Genomic DNA, 17,741 nt, shown 5'->3' with positions numbered 1-17,741 from the left:
AACACTGACAATGGTTAACAACATCCTAACCAAACATATAATAAAGGTAACAGTGACAATAACAATGTCAATTAACAATATTTTAACCAAACATATTTAACTAAAATGTGTCCCACGCTGGGCCTAATGGATGTACTCCCGGTCCTTGGGGATTGGGGGAAGAAGGTGGTTGTCTGCATGAACAAGTACAATTACAGGATGTTTTACATGGACACTTATAAGACTAACACATACATATCACAAGGGAAAATATTCTGGTTGTTGTTGTCAATTGTGGAGCTGAAGATGGTCTGGCTCGCTGGAGCTGGGGTCTGCCTTTGCAGCAGGAAAATGAATTTCCATGCCCCCAGCCCAGAGTGCATGTGTGGTTTAGGTCTTGGTATTTCCATCTTGCCTTCATGGGCCCAGTAATGACCTTTTAAAGCCCAGGCCCCATTAGCAAAGGGACCTTCCCCTGATTTGGTGTCTGTTGTTTGCTCATAATACTGGTAACTGACTTAAATCCACAAATTCGTTTTCCTCCCATTCTTGGTTAACACTTAGGAAGCCGGTGCTTCCCCCGGGGAACCAAGGGAGAGGGGAACAGTCACCCAAAGCAATTTTTGCAATGATAGACAATACATCTTAGAAATATTAATAAGACAATGAACATCAACACTATACAAAAATTTAAATTCACATAAGGATCCCCCGTCGTGACTCAGGATATCTTTCTCCGGGGGGTTTACCTGCAAGAAAAAGGAAAGAAAAGCTTCTCGGTTCATTTTGAGAACCGGAAGTGGGTTATAATTAGAAAGATGGGATAATCCACATTGTATTAATTTCGTGCTCCTTTCCATGAGCATCTTTGCTTTCCAGGTGTACTTGTTTATTTGGGTATCCAATACTAATAGTACTGCTCCCACCATGGGGAGTTTGACTAAGACAGGTTGTCCTGTAAAATAGGATGGATTTCTGGTGTGGTCAGGGCCATGTGGGGCTGGCTTGATGCCCACAATGCCACTGAATTCCCAGAAACTTCACTGTCTCAGACGGTCCTTGGATTTTTGCAGAGTTAATTTCCCAACCCTTCTGTTTCATATGATCTACTGCTAATTCAAGAACTTGTTGTATTTCCTCCTCATCATTTCCTTGAATCAAAATACCATCTATATAGTGGCTTAATTGTGTGTGAGAAGGCAGCTGTATTTTATCTAAGTGTTCAGCTACAATTCTATAACAGATAGTGGGGCTCTGCAGCCACCCTTGAGAAAGCAAATGTTTTTCTGCAATTGGGATAGTAAAAAAAATAAAAATGCACTAGTTAAATTTATTACAGCGTACCAAGTTCCTGGATGTTTCTGAACTTCTTCTATTAAAGTGACAGTGTCTGGCACAGCTGCTGCAAGCGGTGCAGTATGTTTGTTTACTTCTCTAAAATCCACTGTCATTCTCTAGGATCCATCACTTTTCTTGACAGGCCACACCAGACTGCCACCTCAAAACTTCTACATCTAATAAATTTCTAATTGTCTGTGATATCTCTTCATGTCCTCCCAGAATTCTATATTGCCTCATTGTAACTAACTTAGTTGCAGCCAGGATCTGCTCAGGAGGCATTTTTTTTTTTTTACTTTGCTGACCGTAACAGGTCTGGTACTAATACAGGGTTTAACTCCAAATTGATACTGACTATCAGAAAGATTTAAAGTTAGTCTTCTTAGAATGTCTATATTGATTTTATATTCAGGAATGGGGACAATCATGACTGAATATAATAATTTTGGGAGGTTTCCTGTTTTCATTTCCATTTGTGTTTGTACAGTTTTAATTTATTTTTCTCCCAAACCTGTAATAATTACAGGTTGTCTTTTAGATTTCCTGGGATTCCCATATATTAAGGAGGCCTCTGCTCCATCCTCAATCAGGGTATTTACAGTTTGTGGGAACTGGTTGTTCTAGATAAAAAACAAACAAACAACAACAAAATAAAAAAAAAATAAAAAAAAAACAAACCAAAACTTTAAGTTCTACATGGGGCCATCGGTCCTTCTGCACTCACTGCCCTGGAACTTGGCCATTAATTCATATGTGCTGATTATAATATTGATTCCCCTCCCTTGCCTCCTGCAAAGGGTACAAGTCAGAAAATGCTGCCCCATCCTCTTTCACCCCCGGAACCGGTGATCCACTCACGGGGGGCCCTCCGTGGGCAGATGGAGGGTCCCGTTGAGGTTCGAGAAGGGGTGCCATAGGCTGAGTTGTCCCTGGATCCTTAGTTTTAGCACTCTGCACTCTCTTGCTAGGTTTATTCAGCCCTCTCTGTGTATATATTCGCCATGGCTCGTTAGTTGGAATACCATAAATTTTTTCATGAGACATGCTGTCTTTTAACAAAGCCGTAAACATTTCCTTACGAGAAATCCTGTTTTCACTGCCTTTAGGGCTGTCTCGAGTATCTCGATTCCCTGCACTCCCTCGGGGGCTCCACTCTTCATGGTCACGTAACTGTTGCACTTTTTCTATTACTTCATCGAGGGGATCCCCCATTTCATTAATGCAAAGGGGCATAATTACATTTTTATATGCCAGTGGAATGGTTTTAATCACTCTGTTTCTCATAGTGACCGGCAAAGGATGCCACATCATAAAGTCAGCGTCTCCTACAAAAATAGCTGCTTTCATCCCTTCCTCTTTCATTCGCTGTATACAATCTCGCAAAGCACACCACTGACGGTCAGATGCCAGCCAATCATTCTCTGTAGGATATTTGGTATTGCATCCCAGAGCAGCCAGTGCTAACAAATTAATATCCTGAGTGTTGTTTTGAAATGCATCCTGCACAAAAGCATTTGAACTTAAAATCAAAAACTTTTTAGAATCTCCTGCGTCTAGGGTTACCCCTGCCACTCCCTGATCCTGCAAATGCACCATCCAAGAGAGCAAGGATTCCCCCGGTCTCTGCTTAAATCTTTCAATTATATCATTTACTTGATACTGTGTATAATCCTCTATCATATCCTTCCTCACAGCTTGCCCAATATTAGGATCTCTACCAGGATCCCACTGCACACTCGCTTCTGCAATCACTGCATGAACTTTCTTACACTTTCTCCTTTTCCTATACTTATATTGTGCTACTCGCACCGCAGCTTTCTTTGCCACTGTCTGATAAGTATCCAGCTTATCAGCAAACAACTTATTCTGGCATTGCAACATCACTATTTGACTCTGCAAATCACATATCTGTCGCTCCATCTGGGAGCGCTCTAACAACAGCCTCTCTTTACTCTGGTGTTGTTTTCTACATGCAGTTAACAAAATCCACCCTCGTTTACTTGAATTTGTAGTTTCTTTTCCTTTTTCAATAGGTACCTTTTCATACAATTTAAAACATCCAATGGTCACTTTAAATAATGGCATTTTTGTCGGATCCCACTTCTGACACCAATTTATGTTTTGCTGATCAGGGATATCAATTAAACTCAGACACCAGAGTGAAAAGAGTAGGCATATTTTACTAGAAATAACTAAATAATGTAACAGAATAATACAGAAAACATACAGTAAGAAAAGACAGAATAGTGCACTTAAACAAATAGGAAAATACAGGGTAATGCATCAAATCATTACTGCCTGAGAGAGAGAACAGTGATTAAGAAAGATACATCACCACTTGCATACTTTACCATCATCCAGATCCGCAGGCGCTGGGCAGCCCCGGTTACAGCGAGGATTTGGAGAACCTTTCCCTGCAAGTGGGAAATCCTACGCGGTGCGTCCACCCGTAGGTGAGGCTTCCAAAGTCGCTGTGAGCGGGCCCAGCCTTATATACCTAAAAATCAGTAAGCCAGAATAGCTGACACCTTTGTTTTAAGCGGAAATGTCTGGTTTTCATCTCACGTTAGGTTCCCCCCAGAGCCTGGCCAGGGCTTAAGGGAGAAGCTAAGGGAGTTTCCCTGCTTATCTAGTTAATTTATGAGCAAGGTCACAAGGCCAGACAACTGTTTCTGTGGCCTTGTTATCTTGCTCACACATAAAGAAATATAAGGATACATTCAGGATAGACATGTTTTATGCTGTTTAAACTACATCTTCTATGCATATTTCACTAATGACTACATACAGAGTTAGCAGTTTCAGTTCAGGGCCTGTTGCTCAGGCTTCAGTATTCCCACCTTTTACATCAGAACAGTTGGTTTGCTATAACTTAGTATAATACCTAATAGCACAATGGTTATCAGTTATAAAATGTACAGGATTCATCTATAGGTCAACTCTGGCTTGGGCTTATTGTCCAAGCCTTAGCACTTCAGGGAGATGACCCGGTGGTTTCTTGCACAGCCTCCGTGCTCTGCCTGAGAAACGGTGCAGTCCCAGAGAGAGGTTGGGTGGGTTGGTGTGGTGGTGCCTGCTGTTTTGTGCATAGTCCTGCACAGGGTTGTGAGGCTTCCCAGGTTCTCTTCTGTTCCCTGTGTTCCCTGGAGCTTTGGGAGATGGTCCCGGATCCTGGGCTGTGTGTTTTCTTGAGCACACAAACACTATCCTGTTATTTGGGACAGGTGGCTTCACTGTCTTTGGTCTATTTCTGCTACGGCAGAAGTCAGTTAAAGTTCATGGCTGATGCTAACGCTTAGGCTGACTCTGCCTGGTTCACACCAACTCTCCGCATCCCCTGCAGAGCACTGAGGAAGGAAGTGGGCCTCTGTATTTTGGGTAGCACTTGCCTCTGCCAGCTTGTTCTGCTCCCAGCCATTCCTGCACACTGATGTAGGGTGCGCTGCAGGATGAGCTGGGAGGGAATTGCCCGTGTTAGCCACATGCTCTGCTGCCTCTGCTCTTGAAAGCCAAATTTGGAGAGCCAAGACAGAGTAGCGTGGACTTTCTTCAGTCTGTGGCAAAAGAAACGCTGATGGCAGATCTCAGAAGAGCAACTCGCCCTCCCTTCTCACCTTCCCGCTTTTCACAGCGTTTGCCCTGGGGAGAGCGGTGTGCTGCGCTGCGAGAGCTGAGCTAGCGCCCGTCTCTGGGCACAAACCCTGGTGAGAGAAGTATCATCTTGTCCTTCTCCAACTGTCTTCTCTCCCCCTCCCTCCTCTTGAAACTCTTCTTTCCTTCTCTTTAGAAAGAGCACTGAAAGAACGCCAGCTAGGAACATAATACACAGTCTTATAGTACAGTTAATAACCGTTTCCATAAAATGGACCATATTGACCATTTTTCACAGCAGAGGGGAAAAGGAAGTGCTGTGGAGCAGGTTTCACCGTGCCTGTGAGTAGCCAACCAGTCAGAAAGGCAGGTACGACTCCAGTCAAATACTGTTCGCTTTTATTTCCTGGTAGGGTGGGGTCTGCAAGAGGTTTCCTGACAATAAACTCTGCTTGCCTCGCTGCTCAGCAGCATCCTGCTGCTGTGGGGACCTCCGCGACCACCACCCCAGGGTGGCCCATGCAGAAGTGCTGTGCGTGCAGCTCCCCTCCCCTGGGGCTGACTGAGCTGCTAGCCCTCTCCCAACACCTAAATTAGCCCCACAGTAGCTCCGACTTGAACACAAAATGGAAACAGGTGTGCTGGGCTCTTTATGTCTCGCTTGCAGAGGACAGCTTATGGGCTTGGCAAGCCCTGTTCTCCAACAGTGAGTCTTTCTGTATCTTCTCAGATGTGTAGGAAGGGAGGGTGGCTGATCTGAGGGACATGGCCTTGGCACACAGTCCCACGTGGTGGCTGGGAGGTGCTGCCTGGGCCAAGCTCCTCATCTGGGTTGGAGCTGCGGAGGTGTCATCTCTGCCAGGATGTGGCTGCCCACCCCTTCAGCTGGGGGAACAGCGCGGCTTTCCTTTCAGAGACAAGTTCTCTTTGCCTTGGGGAAGAAGTCAGCATTAAAACTGCCCAGCCAGAGCCTTACCCCCCCTTCCCCGGATCCAAATCCCCCCACCCCTGAAGAGCTGCAGCAACAGCTGCTTCACCAGGCTCCTTGAGGAGATGCAGCCTGCGGAGGCCAGGCTGGGCCTGGTGAGGCCCAGGGTGAGGAGGCTGCCTCCCCCTGCCTACGTGCAGGGCTCCCTGGGGGAAGGTGGGGCTGGGTGCCGTTCGGGCTATCTCGTGGCCTTGCTGACACAGCTTGCCCAGTGCTACGTGCTACTAAGAACTAAAACGTGCGGCTCCCTCGCCCCACACCCAGCCTGCCCGGGTACCTCTCCGGCAGCCCTCGCTCAGGCACGTAGCCCTGCGCCCATCCTCGGCTCAGACGGCTGTCGGAGCCAAAGCGAGGAGCGTATCTGTGCTGCCCACGGCCTGGGCCCTGTGCCACAGACGGGGAACGCCTGGCGTGGAAAGCCACGGGACAGGAATCTGCTCTAATCGAATGTGTGGCATTATCAGGACATTGCTCTGCTTTGAAGATTAGCTGTGAAGGATGTTGGCTTCTGCCAGCAAACTTTCACTGCTGATACATTGCAGGGAAGCTGAAGCAAGAGAAATAATCTGGTTTGGGTGCTGCGAAGCTGGGCAGGGAAATCTGCTGAGAGCGAAAATGGAGGCATGGGGCTTCATCCCAGGCACTGGCACCTGGCACGGTGGGAGCTGAGCCCTGCAGAGAAAGCAGCTGGCTGCCACCGTTGTCAGCAGCGTTTTCCAAGATAAACTTCCAGCCCTAGCCTTTAGATAAAAGTCAACTCCTTTAGTTCCTTGTCAGGCTGCTTTTTTTTAATTATTTTTATCGCCGATCTTTTGTCCAGCTTCAGATGGTTCTGCAGCACACGCAGTACCGGTCCAGCCTGCAGCTCCTGCAGCAGCAAAAGATCTTCCCTGGGCTTGGTGCTGAGGCGGGGAGGTGTGACGGTGGCTGGCAGAGGGAAGGGTCCAGCTCTGGCACAGGTCCAGCTCCCTGTGCAGCGCCCAGCGCCGCTTCACACCCCCAGCAGAATGGCGCTGAAATCTGAGTTGCTTTGAACAGTGAGGGGAGAGCCTGCAGCGTTGTCCACAAAAACAGAAGCGTACTGCCCAGCCTGGAGGGAGAGAGGGCTGAATGGGGCTGGGGCACAGCCCGGCAGGGCAAGGAGAGAGCAGGAGAGCTGCTGCTCCCCTTCCTTCTGGGAAAGAGGGCACGAGGGCGGCCCAGCCGTGCTGTGTGTTGTCGTAGCCCAGTAGCCTTCAGCTCTGAGTGTCCTGTGAGACACAGACTCGAGGCCCAGCCCTGGAGCTGGGGCCACAGAAGGCACCTTCCTGCACGGCACAGTCCCGAGCAGAGCTGGCACCACTAACCTCTAGGTAAAGGATTCCGGTGACAGAGATGGTGAAAAGGTCACTGCCATTCTCCAGCCGGGACACGGTCTCCAAATTGCTGCAGAAGAGGGAGGGTGGTGCTGGGGGGAGCATGTCCCTCCCTCCCCCCGGCGCTGCTGGCCTCCTCCCTCCCTCCCGGCTTTGCCCTGCCCTACCTGTTGTGCTGGCAGCGGGACTGCACACAGATCAGCGCCCGCAGACGGTTCCCCCTGCCCGGCTGCCCCTTCCTCCGCTGCTCCCTGCGCACTGGGACAGAGGGGGAGGTGAGAGCTGGCCTGGCGCTCCCCGGCGGGGCCGTGGGGGGGCCGAGGGCTCACCGATGCGCAGCGTGGCGGTGAAGGTGTAGTACCCCGCGACGGGGGCCGTGTACTGCCCGCTGGTCAGGTTCAGCCCCGAGCCACGGTGGAACGTCCCCTCCCTCTCCGGCTGGGGACAGGGAAAGGCTGGGGTGAGGGTGGGTGCCCCGGGGGCAGGGAGCTGCCGTGGGCAGGTGGGGGCGGCAGCCTGGGCACTCACGATGTAGTAGAACCGCAGCTCCTGCCGCGCTCTCTGCTCGACAGAGATGTTTTCACGCGTCCGGCAGTGGAAGGCTGCTTCCACGCGATGGGGGGCCCCAGCCTGTGGGGTGCCTGCACGGCTTTCCTCCTCCTCTTCCTCCTCCTCCTCCTCCTCCTCCTCTTCACGCCCTTCCCAGGCTTTCCTGCGCATCTTCACCTGCCCCTTCGCCACGCCTGACCAGAAAACCCCATCAGGCTTTAGGAAGGAACCTCGGCTTTTCCGAGATGAGAGAGCGCTCGGCTGTGCCGCCCAGCCCCGCAGTGCCCCGTCCCTCCCTGCCCCCTGCCCCTGCCCCGGGGTCCCCCCACCCCGCGCATCCTGCAGCACCCCCGGCCGGTGAGTACCTCTCAGCAGGAGCCGCAGCTCCCTCAGCAGCTCTTCCAGGAGGGCGGGGGCAGGGGCAGCGCCCGGCACACCGGCTTGCAAGGCAGCCTGGGGTGATTTTCCCGGACTGGCCGGTACCGGGGCCGTGCCAGCCCCCGTCCCATCCCGCACCGTGCCCGTCCTGCCCCGGGCCCGGCTGCCGCTCGCCCGCCCGGGGCTCCCGGCCAGGAGCATCCACGCCTGGCGGGGGTCCACGCCGCTGGTCCCCGGCCCCCCGCGTCCCGCCTCCCTCCCCGCGGCTGCTCCCGGGGCGCCGGGCCCGGCGGCGGAGGCGCAGAGCAGCGCCAGGCAGAGCCCCGGCAGCCGCATCCCGCCGCCGCCGCCACCCGCAGGGCGGCCCCGGCCCCGCCTCGGGCTGTGCGAGGGAGCCGCCGGGCCCGCCCCGCCGCCGCCCGGCCGGGGCCCCCCGCGACCCACAGCGCGTCTCGGAGGGCGTGTTTAGCGCTTGAAATAAAGAACCAAACACCGAACGGATTAACCATCAAACAGCGCTGGCAGAACTACGACGTCCCAGTGGCCCAGTGGTGGGACTGGGCATCAGGGGAGCATCGCCTTGTGCTCGCCCCATCCCGGGGCATCCTCTGCCAGCGGGTACCAGCAGAGATGGGCATGGGGCAGGAGGCACTGCCCGGCTCTGTGCTGGCACCAGGAGCCACTGAGGTGCTGGCTGCTTCGCCACAGCCCTTGGGTCACCTCCCAACTGTGCATCCCGGGAGAGAAACCAGGATGAAGCAACCCACTGCAGGCCACCACGCTGCCCAAGGCATCCAAAGGCTGGTTTATCTCCTCTCATTCTGCTCCATGGGCGCTGCAATGGGTCTGACACTTCACTGTGGGCCAGCGAGGTGCTGGGGAGCTTTGGCTATTGAGAAAAAAAGATTTCCCCGGTCCCCCTCGTGTTTCCCCATGCTGGGTGTCAATGTGATGGGGAAAGGGACCATGGTCACCAGGCAGCAATGCCAGTCTCTGATGGGACTGGGCCACACTTTCGGAGGCCTTGAAATACCCCAAAAGCTTTGGGGTTTTGGAGGGGGGAAAAGGCAGTTCTTAGAATAACCCCACCAAACTAAAAGAGAGCATTAGCCAAAGCATGTTTATAAGGAAAAGCCTTTTTCCTGTGGTGGCGGGAGGGGAACACGCTCCCAACACCCCAGCCAGCCTGGCAGGGGGGTTTCCATGTCCCCCGCCACAGAGCTGAACCGGCAGCGGGGAGAGAGGCGAGAGGGGGAGAGCAGCTGCACAGGGTGACGGGTGACACCATGGGCTCTCCTACCGCCCATGGTCACCCTGGAAAGCCTCTGTCCACTTGGAGGTGTCCATGAAGATGGAGGAGGAGCTGTGGAAGAGCCAGAGGCAGGGCAGGGAGCCCTCCCGTGTCCAGAGGTCCTTGGTGCAGTCATACACCTCCATCTCCACCTGATAGTCCCCATCAATGCCCTTCCAGTGGCCGCCGGTGACGAAGAGCCGGTCGCCCAGTGGCACCATCCCACCATTCTCGTGGAGCGTGTGCAGGAGCTGCACCTGCATGAGGGGCAGGACGGGATGCACAGGGATCCCCTGGGGACCCCACCGCACAGGACATCGACCCACTAGGCATGTGTGTGTGTGTGTGTGTGTGTGTGTGTGTCCCCACCCCCCTGTCCTCTCCGCGAGGTTTGGGGGCCTCTGGGGCCATGTCTCACTTTTAGCAGCATCCCTGTGTTATGGTCCTATGGGAACAAGGTTGGGGGTACTGCGGGGAGTGGGGGGGTCTGGGGGGCAGAGGGGACAGGCAGGATTTTGCCCAACTGCACAGGCAGGAGCCCTGCAAACCCTGTAGGAGGGTGGTGCTGGAAAAAGGGAGTCCTGTGGGCTTCTGCAGCGTGAACACAGGATTGGGGCATCTTCAGCACCGCAGGGGTTAACAGAGCCAAGGGATGAGCGGGCAGGAGGGAGAGGAGGTGCTGGCACCCTGAGGGAGCGGGTGCGGGGGTATGGTTGTGGGGTGCTGGCGGGGAGGTAACAGCTGCCCCACCTCCCCAGGAGGGTGATTGCGCCTGGCCCCACATCCTGCTACCTTCTGCCAGATGTTGGCCTCTGGGTTGTACACGTGGACCTTCTTGGTGTTGTCCCCAATGAGGTAGATGAGCCCACGCAGGGTGGCACAGCGCGGGGCCGAGAGGTACTTGGGAATGAAGGGGGATGTGATCACACTCCACAAATCTGCAAGGAGCAGCCGTCAGCAGCACATCCCACCCTTGGCTCTTGATGCAGCTGCCAGTGGCTGAAAAAAGCATTGCTGAGCCTGCAGCTATTTAAGGGGGAGCTGGGAAGGGAGGAGACAGAGTGGCTAGGCAGCGCGGCACCTGTGGTCCCCATCCCAGATGAGCCTCTTGCATAAAAAAAGTGAGGGGGATATTGTTTGTAGTGGTGGTGTGGGATGAGGGAGACCACTGTGGGCTGCACAGAGGCTGCCCGAGGAGGTGGTGTTGTCACAGGGGTTTAGTTTCTCCCTAAGGCAGGCAGCCTCCCCCACCCCTCTGCTCTGGGGATCCCGCTCTGCGGAAGCTCTGGTCTGGGCTGTGCTGGAGTTCTGTGACTCGGGTCTGTGCCACCAGCAGCCACGCTCCTGGCTGGCCCCTGGCCCCGTGCCCCAGCCATTGCTGGACCCCGTCAGCACCCAGTCGCACCCCGCAGGACCATGCCTGGCGGCACAGGATGCCCGGGGGGCCCCCTCAGTCCCGCTCCCCAGGAAGGCGCTGGTGAGGCGCAGCGGCGGGGCCAGCTCTCACCTTGGACAGGGTTGTAGCACTGCAGGGTGAGCGCGTTGTACTTGACGGCACAGGAGCCCACCAGGTAGAGCTTGCCCAAGCAGCTGGTGGCCGCAAAATTGCTGACATATTTGAGGGCTGGGCTGATGGCGCACCAGCTCTTGTTGTAGGGGTCGTAGCGCTCCACCTCCACCGCGTCCACCGTCGTCCCTGCAGGGCGGTGGGACACTGCAGCCACCCTGCTGCGCCGGGGCACCCACAGACCCCCACCCCAGAAGCACCCGTGGGGTCTTTGCGGCCTTACCCCCAATGACGTAGATCTCACCATTGAGGACGGCGCTGGTGTGGTTTGTCCGGGCTCTCAGCATGGAAGCGATGGGCCTCCAGGTGCCGTCCCTGGGGCAGAAGCGCCAGGCCTGGGTCGTCGACCACGTGTCATTCTGGGACCCCCGGGAGCCACCTGGCGAGGGGCAGGTCAGGCGGGCCACTCCCTCCGAGTGCAGCCGTGCCTGGGCATCCCTGTCCAGTGGCTGGATCCACCGGGAAGGGAGCAAGGAGAGGGAGGGTAGCCCCTGGCCCCAGGCCAGCACCCCATGCCCACATATTTGTCCCCCATCCCCCATCCCTGGGGACCCCCACCCCGCACCAGCAGCCCCGGCACCTACCTGTGACGTACACATCATTGTTCAGAGACACCAGGGAAAAGCCCCATTTGTTGTAATCAGGGAAGTCAGGCAGAGCCATCCATCGCCCTGAAACCCAGTGGAGCCAAACAATGACCCCCAGCCAGTCCTGCTTCACTCTTCCCTCCCCCTCCTCCCCCCCCCGCAGTGTCCCTCCAGACACCAGATCATTTGGCAAGAGGTGGCTTTGTGGTAGACGGAGGGTGAGATATAACATGCGGGGGGGAGTATGAGCTTGCCCCATCCCTGCCGTGGGCACTTACTGCTTTTGGGGTTGTAGAAGGCAAAGTTCCTGGGGGTGGCCGGCATCTCCAGCCCCCTGTCCTCATCCTCACCCTCCTCTAGCACGCGGCCACCGACCACCACCAGCACCTCCTCCAGCTTCTGCGCTGGGGTCGGGGGGTTCTTCCGGGCACCGGCATCGCTCTGCCCCTGACCGAGAGGCCAGGGCAGGACCATCAGGCTCCCATCTGAGCCTCCCCCCGTGGCTCAGGGGGTGGGTTTTGGGGCAGAGGGTACCCACCATGGCGCGGGATTGGGTGACGAGGGCCTTGCTGGCATCTGAGTCACGGACAAGGGGCTCAGTGGCAAGCAGGTTCTGCAGGTACTGGTCGGGCAGTGAGACGAGGTGGGCCAGCTCCAGCAGCTCAGGCAGGAACTGGGCTCGGGGCCCAGGGTCATGGCGTACCCAGCGCAGCACGGCCTCAGCCAGGCTCTGCTCCTCCTGCACCTGCAGCTGGTCGTTGGAGAGGTAGGTAGCCAACCTCTCCTTGGAGAGCTGGAGGAACTCCTCCTGCTGAGAGACGGCTTCAAAGTTCTCCTGCAAGAAAGACCAGGCCTTGGAGGAGACCTCAGGGCAGCCGTGGCTCTCGCCGAACTCACAGATACCTAGACAGTTGGTGGCATCCATCTGCTGCCGGAGGTAGCGGCTGCAGACCTTCTGGATAGTGGGGAAGTGGAGCTGGCTGGCGGTCCGCATCAGCTCCTCCACGTTGCCCTGGTTGATGGTAACCTTCCCAGTGTAGGCGAAGTCAAGCAGCATCTCCAGCGCGCCGGGGTCCACCTCCTTCAGCTCCACCCGCGCGGCAATGCTCTCAGCAAAGTCGCCGGAGAACATGGCGTGGAAGTAGTGGCTGCAGAGGGCCAGGACGCCGCGGTGGCAGGGGAACTCCCGCCCTCCTGCCACCAGCGTCACATCTGCCAGTTTGGGGTTGGCACGCAGCCGCTGCAGCCCCTCCAGCACGCCCTGGGCATGCGAAGGCAGGCAGAAGTCGAAGTCATCCACATTCCTCACCATGGCGCTGGGGATGGCTGCGGGGCCTTGCCGGTGGGCAGAGCCCGAGTGGAGCGTGGTGAGGGTGTCCCTGTCAGGAAAAGGCGATGACATCTCCCTCTCCCCCCTCCCCGGCACAACCGTGCCTTCCCAGCACCCAATTTACAGGCACCAGCAGGGGCAGAAGCACTCCCTGGAGCCCCCCCCCACCCCCACCCCCGCCTACTTCCATGGATGGCTGAGATTTCTCCTCCCCATGCTCTGAGCTGCCCTGCCGGGGCTGTCACCGATTTTTCAGGGGTGGTTTTGGGGCTGGGTCGAGCCCTGCTCCAGGTCACTCCCTCCCACTCTCACCTGGCCTGTGAAGCCCTCCAGCCGGCCTGCTGCGAGGGAAGTGGCCACAGTCCCGGCACTGAGGAGGGACGCTCGGCGTGACACGGGATCCAGCCGGGACGGGGCGGGGGGATACACTATTTTTAGGCAGCACCGGGACACCGCTCCCTGCTGTTAAAGGCACCGTACGGGCACAGCTGCTTGCTGCTGCCCATCCCCGTCGCCCCGCGGCTTTGCAGCTTTTTGGAAAGCATCCCTCTGTGGCCAGACGGGCAGCGCAAGCCTGGGGGAAAAGGCTCCCCCCTCCATCCCCCCTCTCCCCCCCCACCCATCGGTTGCCGGAGGTCCCCACGATGTCCCTCCTCCCCCTGGCTGTGGCTGCTGATGCCGAGGGTAAATATAGGACGTTATCTCACTCTTTGGCAGCCACAAATAAACGGCGGCAGCCGCTCCACTGCGGGGAGCCAGGGGCCAAGACACAGATCCTGGGGGGTGGTGGGGGGTGGTCGGGGTGTCAGGGCGGTCCCCCTCCACCCTAAAGCTTTTTCCATCACCCCGGGAAGCCTCGCTCAGCTCGGACAGAACTGAAAAGGCGTTTATTGCAGCCCGCGGCTTCACGCAGCCCTCCGCCCTCCCCGCCAGCGGGCATCACTCCTCCAGGCTGAAGATCTCGGCTTCCTTCTCCTTCCAGAAGGCGAAGCTGCGGTCGATGTAGCGGCAAATATCCTCCCCCTCTCCCTCGGCCTCCCCCGGCCGCCGGGCCAAGCTTCGGGGTGAGCCGAAATACCTCGCCTTGATATCGTCGAAGCTGTCTTGCCAGCCCCGGCGGCCGGCGGCGATCTCGTCGGTGACGGCGCGGTGGAAGGCGCGCACCGCCCGCCAGCCGTGCCGGCCCAGCTGCTCGAAGACCTCGAAGCAGAGGAGATGGCGGCCACGGCGCTCCTCGGGGGGCAGCTCCTGCTCCAGGATGCGGAAATAGCCCAGCATGAAGAGCTCCAGCGACAGGTTCTCGTAGTCGGCCGGGCCCCCCCCGGCACCCACCACGAACTGCTCCGGGGAGAGCGGGGCGCGGCCGGCGGCGGGCGGCGGCGGCGGGGGGCGGCGGGAGGCAGCGTCCCGCCAGCCGCTCAGAAGCCGCTGGATGGCCGCTCTCTGCCGCGCCAGGCGGGCCGCCCCCCCGCCCCCGGTCCTCGCTGCCTCCCGGGGGTCCCCGGCGGCCGGCGGGGGGGGCCCGTAGGCGGACCGTCTCCAGTGGCTCAGGAAGAGCATCACGATCCGCTCCTTCCTCAGGCTGCCCCACTCCGGCCCTGGCCCCAGGGAGCCGCCGCCGCCGCCGCCGCCACCGCCGTCGGAAAACGCCTCCTCGCAGCTGATGCCCGAGTCGCTGGCGGCCTCCGCCCCGCTCCCCGCGGCCGCCTTCCTCTCCGCCGCCCCCCACGAGGGCTCGAAGGCTCCGCGGAGGCTGCGGACGCAGACCCCGCACTGCCGGATCTCCCGCTGCGCCAGGCTGCCCCCCGGCTCCCGGGGCTGCCCGGCGGCGGCGAGGACGGCGGGGACGGCGGCGGGGGAGGCCACCCGCGCCCCCTCGGCGTGGGCCAGCAGCGCGGCCAGGCTGCTGACGGCACCGGCCAGGCGGCCGCACCAGAGGGGCAGCGGCTGCCCGGGGGCGGGCGGGGGGCTGCGCACGCTGATGCTGAGCAGCGGGGCGGGCAGGAGGGCGCGCAGCTCCCGCGCCAGGCGCCGCAGCTCGCCCTGGTACGCCTCGCCCCGCCGCCGCAGCCGCAGGCTCTCCACCGCCCGCTCCAGCTGCTGCAGGTCCGCCTCGGTCAGCAGCTCCCCGAAGGGGCCCAGCACGGCCTGGCGGGAGGGCGAGAAACGCCAGGAGCCCGCGTCCTGCGGAGAGGGGCCGTCAGCGTCCCCACGGGCCGGCAGCGTGCGTGTGTCGGTGGCTGGGTGTCCCCCCCCCCCCCCCTCGCCCCCCGTCCCCGGGACACTCCGTACCTGGCCGCCCGCCGCCTCCTCGTCCGCCAGCCGGGCCCGCAGCCGCCGCACCATCACCTGCCGCTTCCACTCGGGGATGGGGCGGCCCCACTCGTCGTGCGTGGGCACCAGGGAGTCCGCGTCCGCCTCCGCGGGGTCCGGCCCGGGGGGGTCCGCCGGCTCGGCCGCCCCATCCTGCGCGGGCAGAGTCACGGGAGGCTCGGGACGGGGCGGCAGCCGAGGGGGCGAGCCGGGGGCCGCGGGCGGAGCCAGCGACCTACCGGGTAGGCGAAGAAGGACGCCGGGATCCTGGCCCGCTGCGAGGGCTTGCGGAGCTTCGGCTCCGCCGGCACCGCCCTGCCGGGCTTCATCCCCCGCCGGGCCGGGTGGCTGCCGGGGCGAGAGGCGCAGGCCTCCTCCTGGAGGAGGGCAGGCAAGGGGAGATGGGCCCCCAACACCCCCCACGCGTGACCGGGTGAGGGGTGACGCGCGAGGATGCCCGGCACATCACCCCGACCTTTGCAGGCCCACGGGCGGGCGTTTCCTTCAGAAGACAGGACGGAGCTACAGAGCCCCCACGGCCCCCTCTCCCTCCTGGGAACACCGCGATGCCCCGCAGCCGAGGACCGAGCCTGGCGCCGTCCCCATCGCCACCAGCCCTTCTGTGGGCGCCCCGTGCCCCCGGCCCACCCGCACCGTTCCCTGGGAGGTGACAGGCTGGCTTCACCCCAGGGATGGGGGTGCCCGCAGCCGCAGCCCCGGCGGGGCCTTACCTGCTGCAGGGCGCTGAGCCGACCGCCGGGGACGGGAGGCACCCGGGAGCTCCCCACCGAGTGCAGGGGGTTGGGTCCTGCCCTGCACTGTGCGGACAACACCCAAGGATGGGTGCAGCTGCACCCCCAAAGTCCCCACGCAGGGAGCAATACGCCCTACGGAGCGGGAGGGGAGACTGGAGAGGTCAGGCAGCCCTGGGGCGGGCAGGGGCCAGGGCTACAGCGCTGGGGAGGGCAAGGAACGCAGTGAGCATCGCATTAATATTTGACGGGGGCATCGAGTGGCAGCGCCGGGGCTCAGTGGGTGGCACCGGTGCAGGTCCTGGAAATAGCGGCTCAGTGGCTTTGCTCCAAGCCTCGCCCCGCTCCTTGGGCTGGAGGAGAATGACTGAAGTTGGTCACGGCACCTGTCCCCGCACACGGCCAGGCCCGGCTTTGGGGACAGCGGGAGGGTTTTGCACTGGCACAGAGGGCAGGTACCGACAGCGGGGAATCTTCAGCAGAGGGACCCGCCGCACTGCTGCCCGGACATCTGTTACGATATTCAGCCACGTTTGTGTTCCTTCACTCCACCACCATCCATTATATATGGCCAGGATGGATTAGTGGGGCTCGGTTACACGTGAGAAATTCCATCAAAGGGCTGGAATAGAATCAAGAAGCAGCAGATCAAAGCCTTTAAACACCGATCGCCTGGTGAGGATCCGTTACAGATTCAGCCTCTTAATCCCTCCCTGGCCCCGGGGCTGGGGGGGCCCGAGTCGACACCACCCTGCAATACAGCCACAGCACCAGGGCAGGTTATGCTGTGCTGGCAGCAGCGCGGCGCCCTGCAATATTGATGGGCATGTGGTATAAAACACGGGAACACGGCCTGGCGCCGGAGGTGCCACGCGTCTCAGGTTAAGCAGACAGATGTTGCAAGCCACGGCACCAGCCGCACACCAGCCTGCGCGCGTCTTGTTGTCAGCATGGTGGGCGAGGGCTGGAGCTTTGCCGGCTACTGGGCCAAGGGGGGATTTTGCCGAAAGCCCTGCGAGGGTTGGATCTTACTCTAGGTACCAGAAAACCACTAGCAAACATCCTGCCGGGGAAGGACAGAAAGGGCCACCTGGATGCCTGGTGTGGCCCGGGGCCTCTGGCGAGAGGATGCTGCTCAGAGGGAGCCTTTGGGAAGTACCAAAGAGCCACCTCCAGCTTGCCAGAGTTTCCCAATCTAAATCTCTGTGAGATTTTCATCTTTGCATCCATCCCCGGGGCCCAGAAGGCACTGAGAGGCTGCGGTCTCCCCTCGCTGGGGCAGACGCGGCCCCCAAAACTCTCCACACCGATGTTTGTGTCTGTTCACTGGGAAGCAAAGTCTGGCGAGGCGGCAGGCAGGTGTGGGCAGCAGCTCAGCCCCAACGCCGGGAGCTCCCCGGCCACCCGGTGCGTGGGAGGGGATGGAGTGGGGCGGCAGCGAGGGCCTGGCACTCTTCGGGGCAGGCTGCCACTTGCCACTGCGCAGCTCTTGGGGACACCCCGGAGCGGGAAGGGCTCTGGGTTTCCCTGAAGAAGAGACTCCCTAAATACGAGGAACGTCGTGGCTGGGGCTGCTTCTCCCATGGGCAGCGCAGGCAGCTGCCCTTCAGCAGGCAGCTGGGAGAGGAGAGGAGAGGAGAGGAGAGGAGAGGAGAGGAGAGGAGAGGAGAGGAGAGGAGAGGAGAGGAGAGGAGAGGAGAGGAGAGGAGAGGAGAGGGGAGGG

At 59.1% G+C, this 17,741-nt stretch overlaps 3 protein-coding genes across 7 annotated transcripts; all 3 read right to left on the bottom strand.

Moving 5' to 3' along the window:
- Positions 1-5,292: 5,292 nt before the first annotated feature.
- ERFE (erythroferrone) lies at positions 5,293-8,524 on the bottom strand. Of its 2 annotated transcripts, XM_074834505.1 has the most exons (7): positions 8,166-8,524; positions 7,780-7,994; positions 7,581-7,689; positions 7,419-7,509; positions 7,243-7,321; positions 6,174-6,986; positions 5,293-5,839 (listed from the first exon to the last, which is right to left on the bottom strand). In XM_074834505.1, the coding sequence occupies exons 1-6, from the start codon at positions 8,512-8,514 to the stop codon at positions 6,888-6,890; spliced, it is 942 nt and encodes a 313-aa protein (XP_074690606.1). In that variant the 5' UTR covers positions 8,515-8,524; the 3' UTR covers positions 5,293-5,839; positions 6,174-6,887. The 2 variants fall into 2 exon arrangements, with proteins under 2 accessions (XP_074690606.1, XP_074690607.1); XM_074834506.1 differs by lacking the exon at positions 5,293-5,839 and having other exon boundaries at positions 6,639-6,986; positions 7,243-7,343.
- A 755-nt stretch (positions 8,525-9,279) lies between these two features.
- KLHL30 (kelch like family member 30) lies at positions 9,280-13,513 on the bottom strand. Of its 4 annotated transcripts, none has more exons than XM_074834500.1 (8): positions 13,266-13,513; positions 12,162-13,002; positions 11,902-12,070; positions 11,621-11,707; positions 11,260-11,415; positions 10,977-11,165; positions 10,262-10,407; positions 9,280-9,726 (listed from the first exon to the last, which is right to left on the bottom strand). In XM_074834500.1, exons 2-8 carry the CDS (start codon positions 12,933-12,935, stop codon positions 9,475-9,477), a joined length of 1,773 nt encoding a protein of 590 aa, XP_074690601.1. In that variant the 5' UTR covers positions 12,936-13,002; positions 13,266-13,513; the 3' UTR covers positions 9,280-9,474. The 4 variants fall into 4 exon arrangements, with proteins under 4 accessions (XP_074690601.1, XP_074690602.1, XP_074690604.1 ...); XM_074834501.1 differs by having other exon boundaries at positions 11,281-11,415; XM_074834503.1 differs by having other exon boundaries at positions 9,487-9,726; positions 10,262-10,468.
- A 308-nt stretch (positions 13,514-13,821) lies between these two features.
- Positions 13,822-16,275, bottom strand: ESPNL (espin like). Its single transcript, XM_074834488.1, has 6 exons — positions 16,219-16,275; positions 15,998-16,084; positions 15,804-15,926; positions 15,506-15,643; positions 15,246-15,419; positions 13,822-15,137 (listed from the first exon to the last, which is right to left on the bottom strand). The coding sequence occupies exons 1-6, from the start codon at positions 16,273-16,275 to the stop codon at positions 13,893-13,895; spliced, it is 1,824 nt and encodes a 607-aa protein (XP_074690589.1). The 3' UTR covers positions 13,822-13,892.
- Between the last annotated feature and the right edge of the window lie 1,466 nt (positions 16,276-17,741).

Source organism: Strix aluco, chromosome 9, assembly GCF_031877795.1.
Source record: "Strix aluco isolate bStrAlu1 chromosome 9, bStrAlu1.hap1, whole genome shotgun sequence".
In the NCBI taxonomy this organism is placed as follows: Eukaryota; Metazoa; Chordata; class Aves; order Strigiformes; family Strigidae; genus Strix; species Strix aluco.
This window is presented reverse-complemented; position numbering and strand designations above follow the sequence as displayed.

Coding starts and splice junctions, on each gene's coding strand:
- ERFE (XM_074834505.1), bottom strand. CDS start 8,514: ATGCGGCTGCCGGGGCTCTGCCTGGCGCTGCTCTGCGCCTCCGCCGCC. Junction 7,995..8,165: donor GCTGCGGCTCCTGCTGAGAG/GTACTCACCGGC, acceptor TTTTCTGGTCAG/GCGTGGCGAAGGGGCAGGTG. Junction 7,690..7,779: donor AGCTGCGGTTCTACTACATC/GTGAGTGCCCAG, acceptor CCCTGTCCCCAG/CCGGAGAGGGAGGGGACGTT.
- KLHL30 (XM_074834500.1), bottom strand. CDS start 12,935: ATGGTGAGGAATGTGGATGACTTCGACTTCTGCCTGCCTTCGCATGCC. Junction 11,708..11,901: donor CTTCTACAACCCCAAAAGCA/GTAAGTGCCCAC, acceptor ACTGGGTTTCAG/GGCGATGGATGGCTCTGCCT. Junction 9,727..10,261: donor AGGCCAACATCTGGCAGAAG/GTAGCAGGATGT, acceptor CCCCTCATGCAG/GTGCAGCTCCTGCACACGCT.
- ESPNL (XM_074834488.1), bottom strand. CDS start 16,275: ATGCCCCCGTCAAATATTAATGCGATGCTCACTGCGTTCCTTGCCCTC. Junction 15,420..15,505: donor CGTCCTTCTTCGCCTACCCG/GTAGGTCGCTGG, acceptor CTGCCCGCGCAG/GATGGGGCGGCCGAGCCGGC. Junction 15,138..15,245: donor AGGAGGCGGCGGGCGGCCAG/GTACGGAGTGTC, acceptor CCCTCTCCGCAG/GACGCGGGCTCCTGGCGTTT.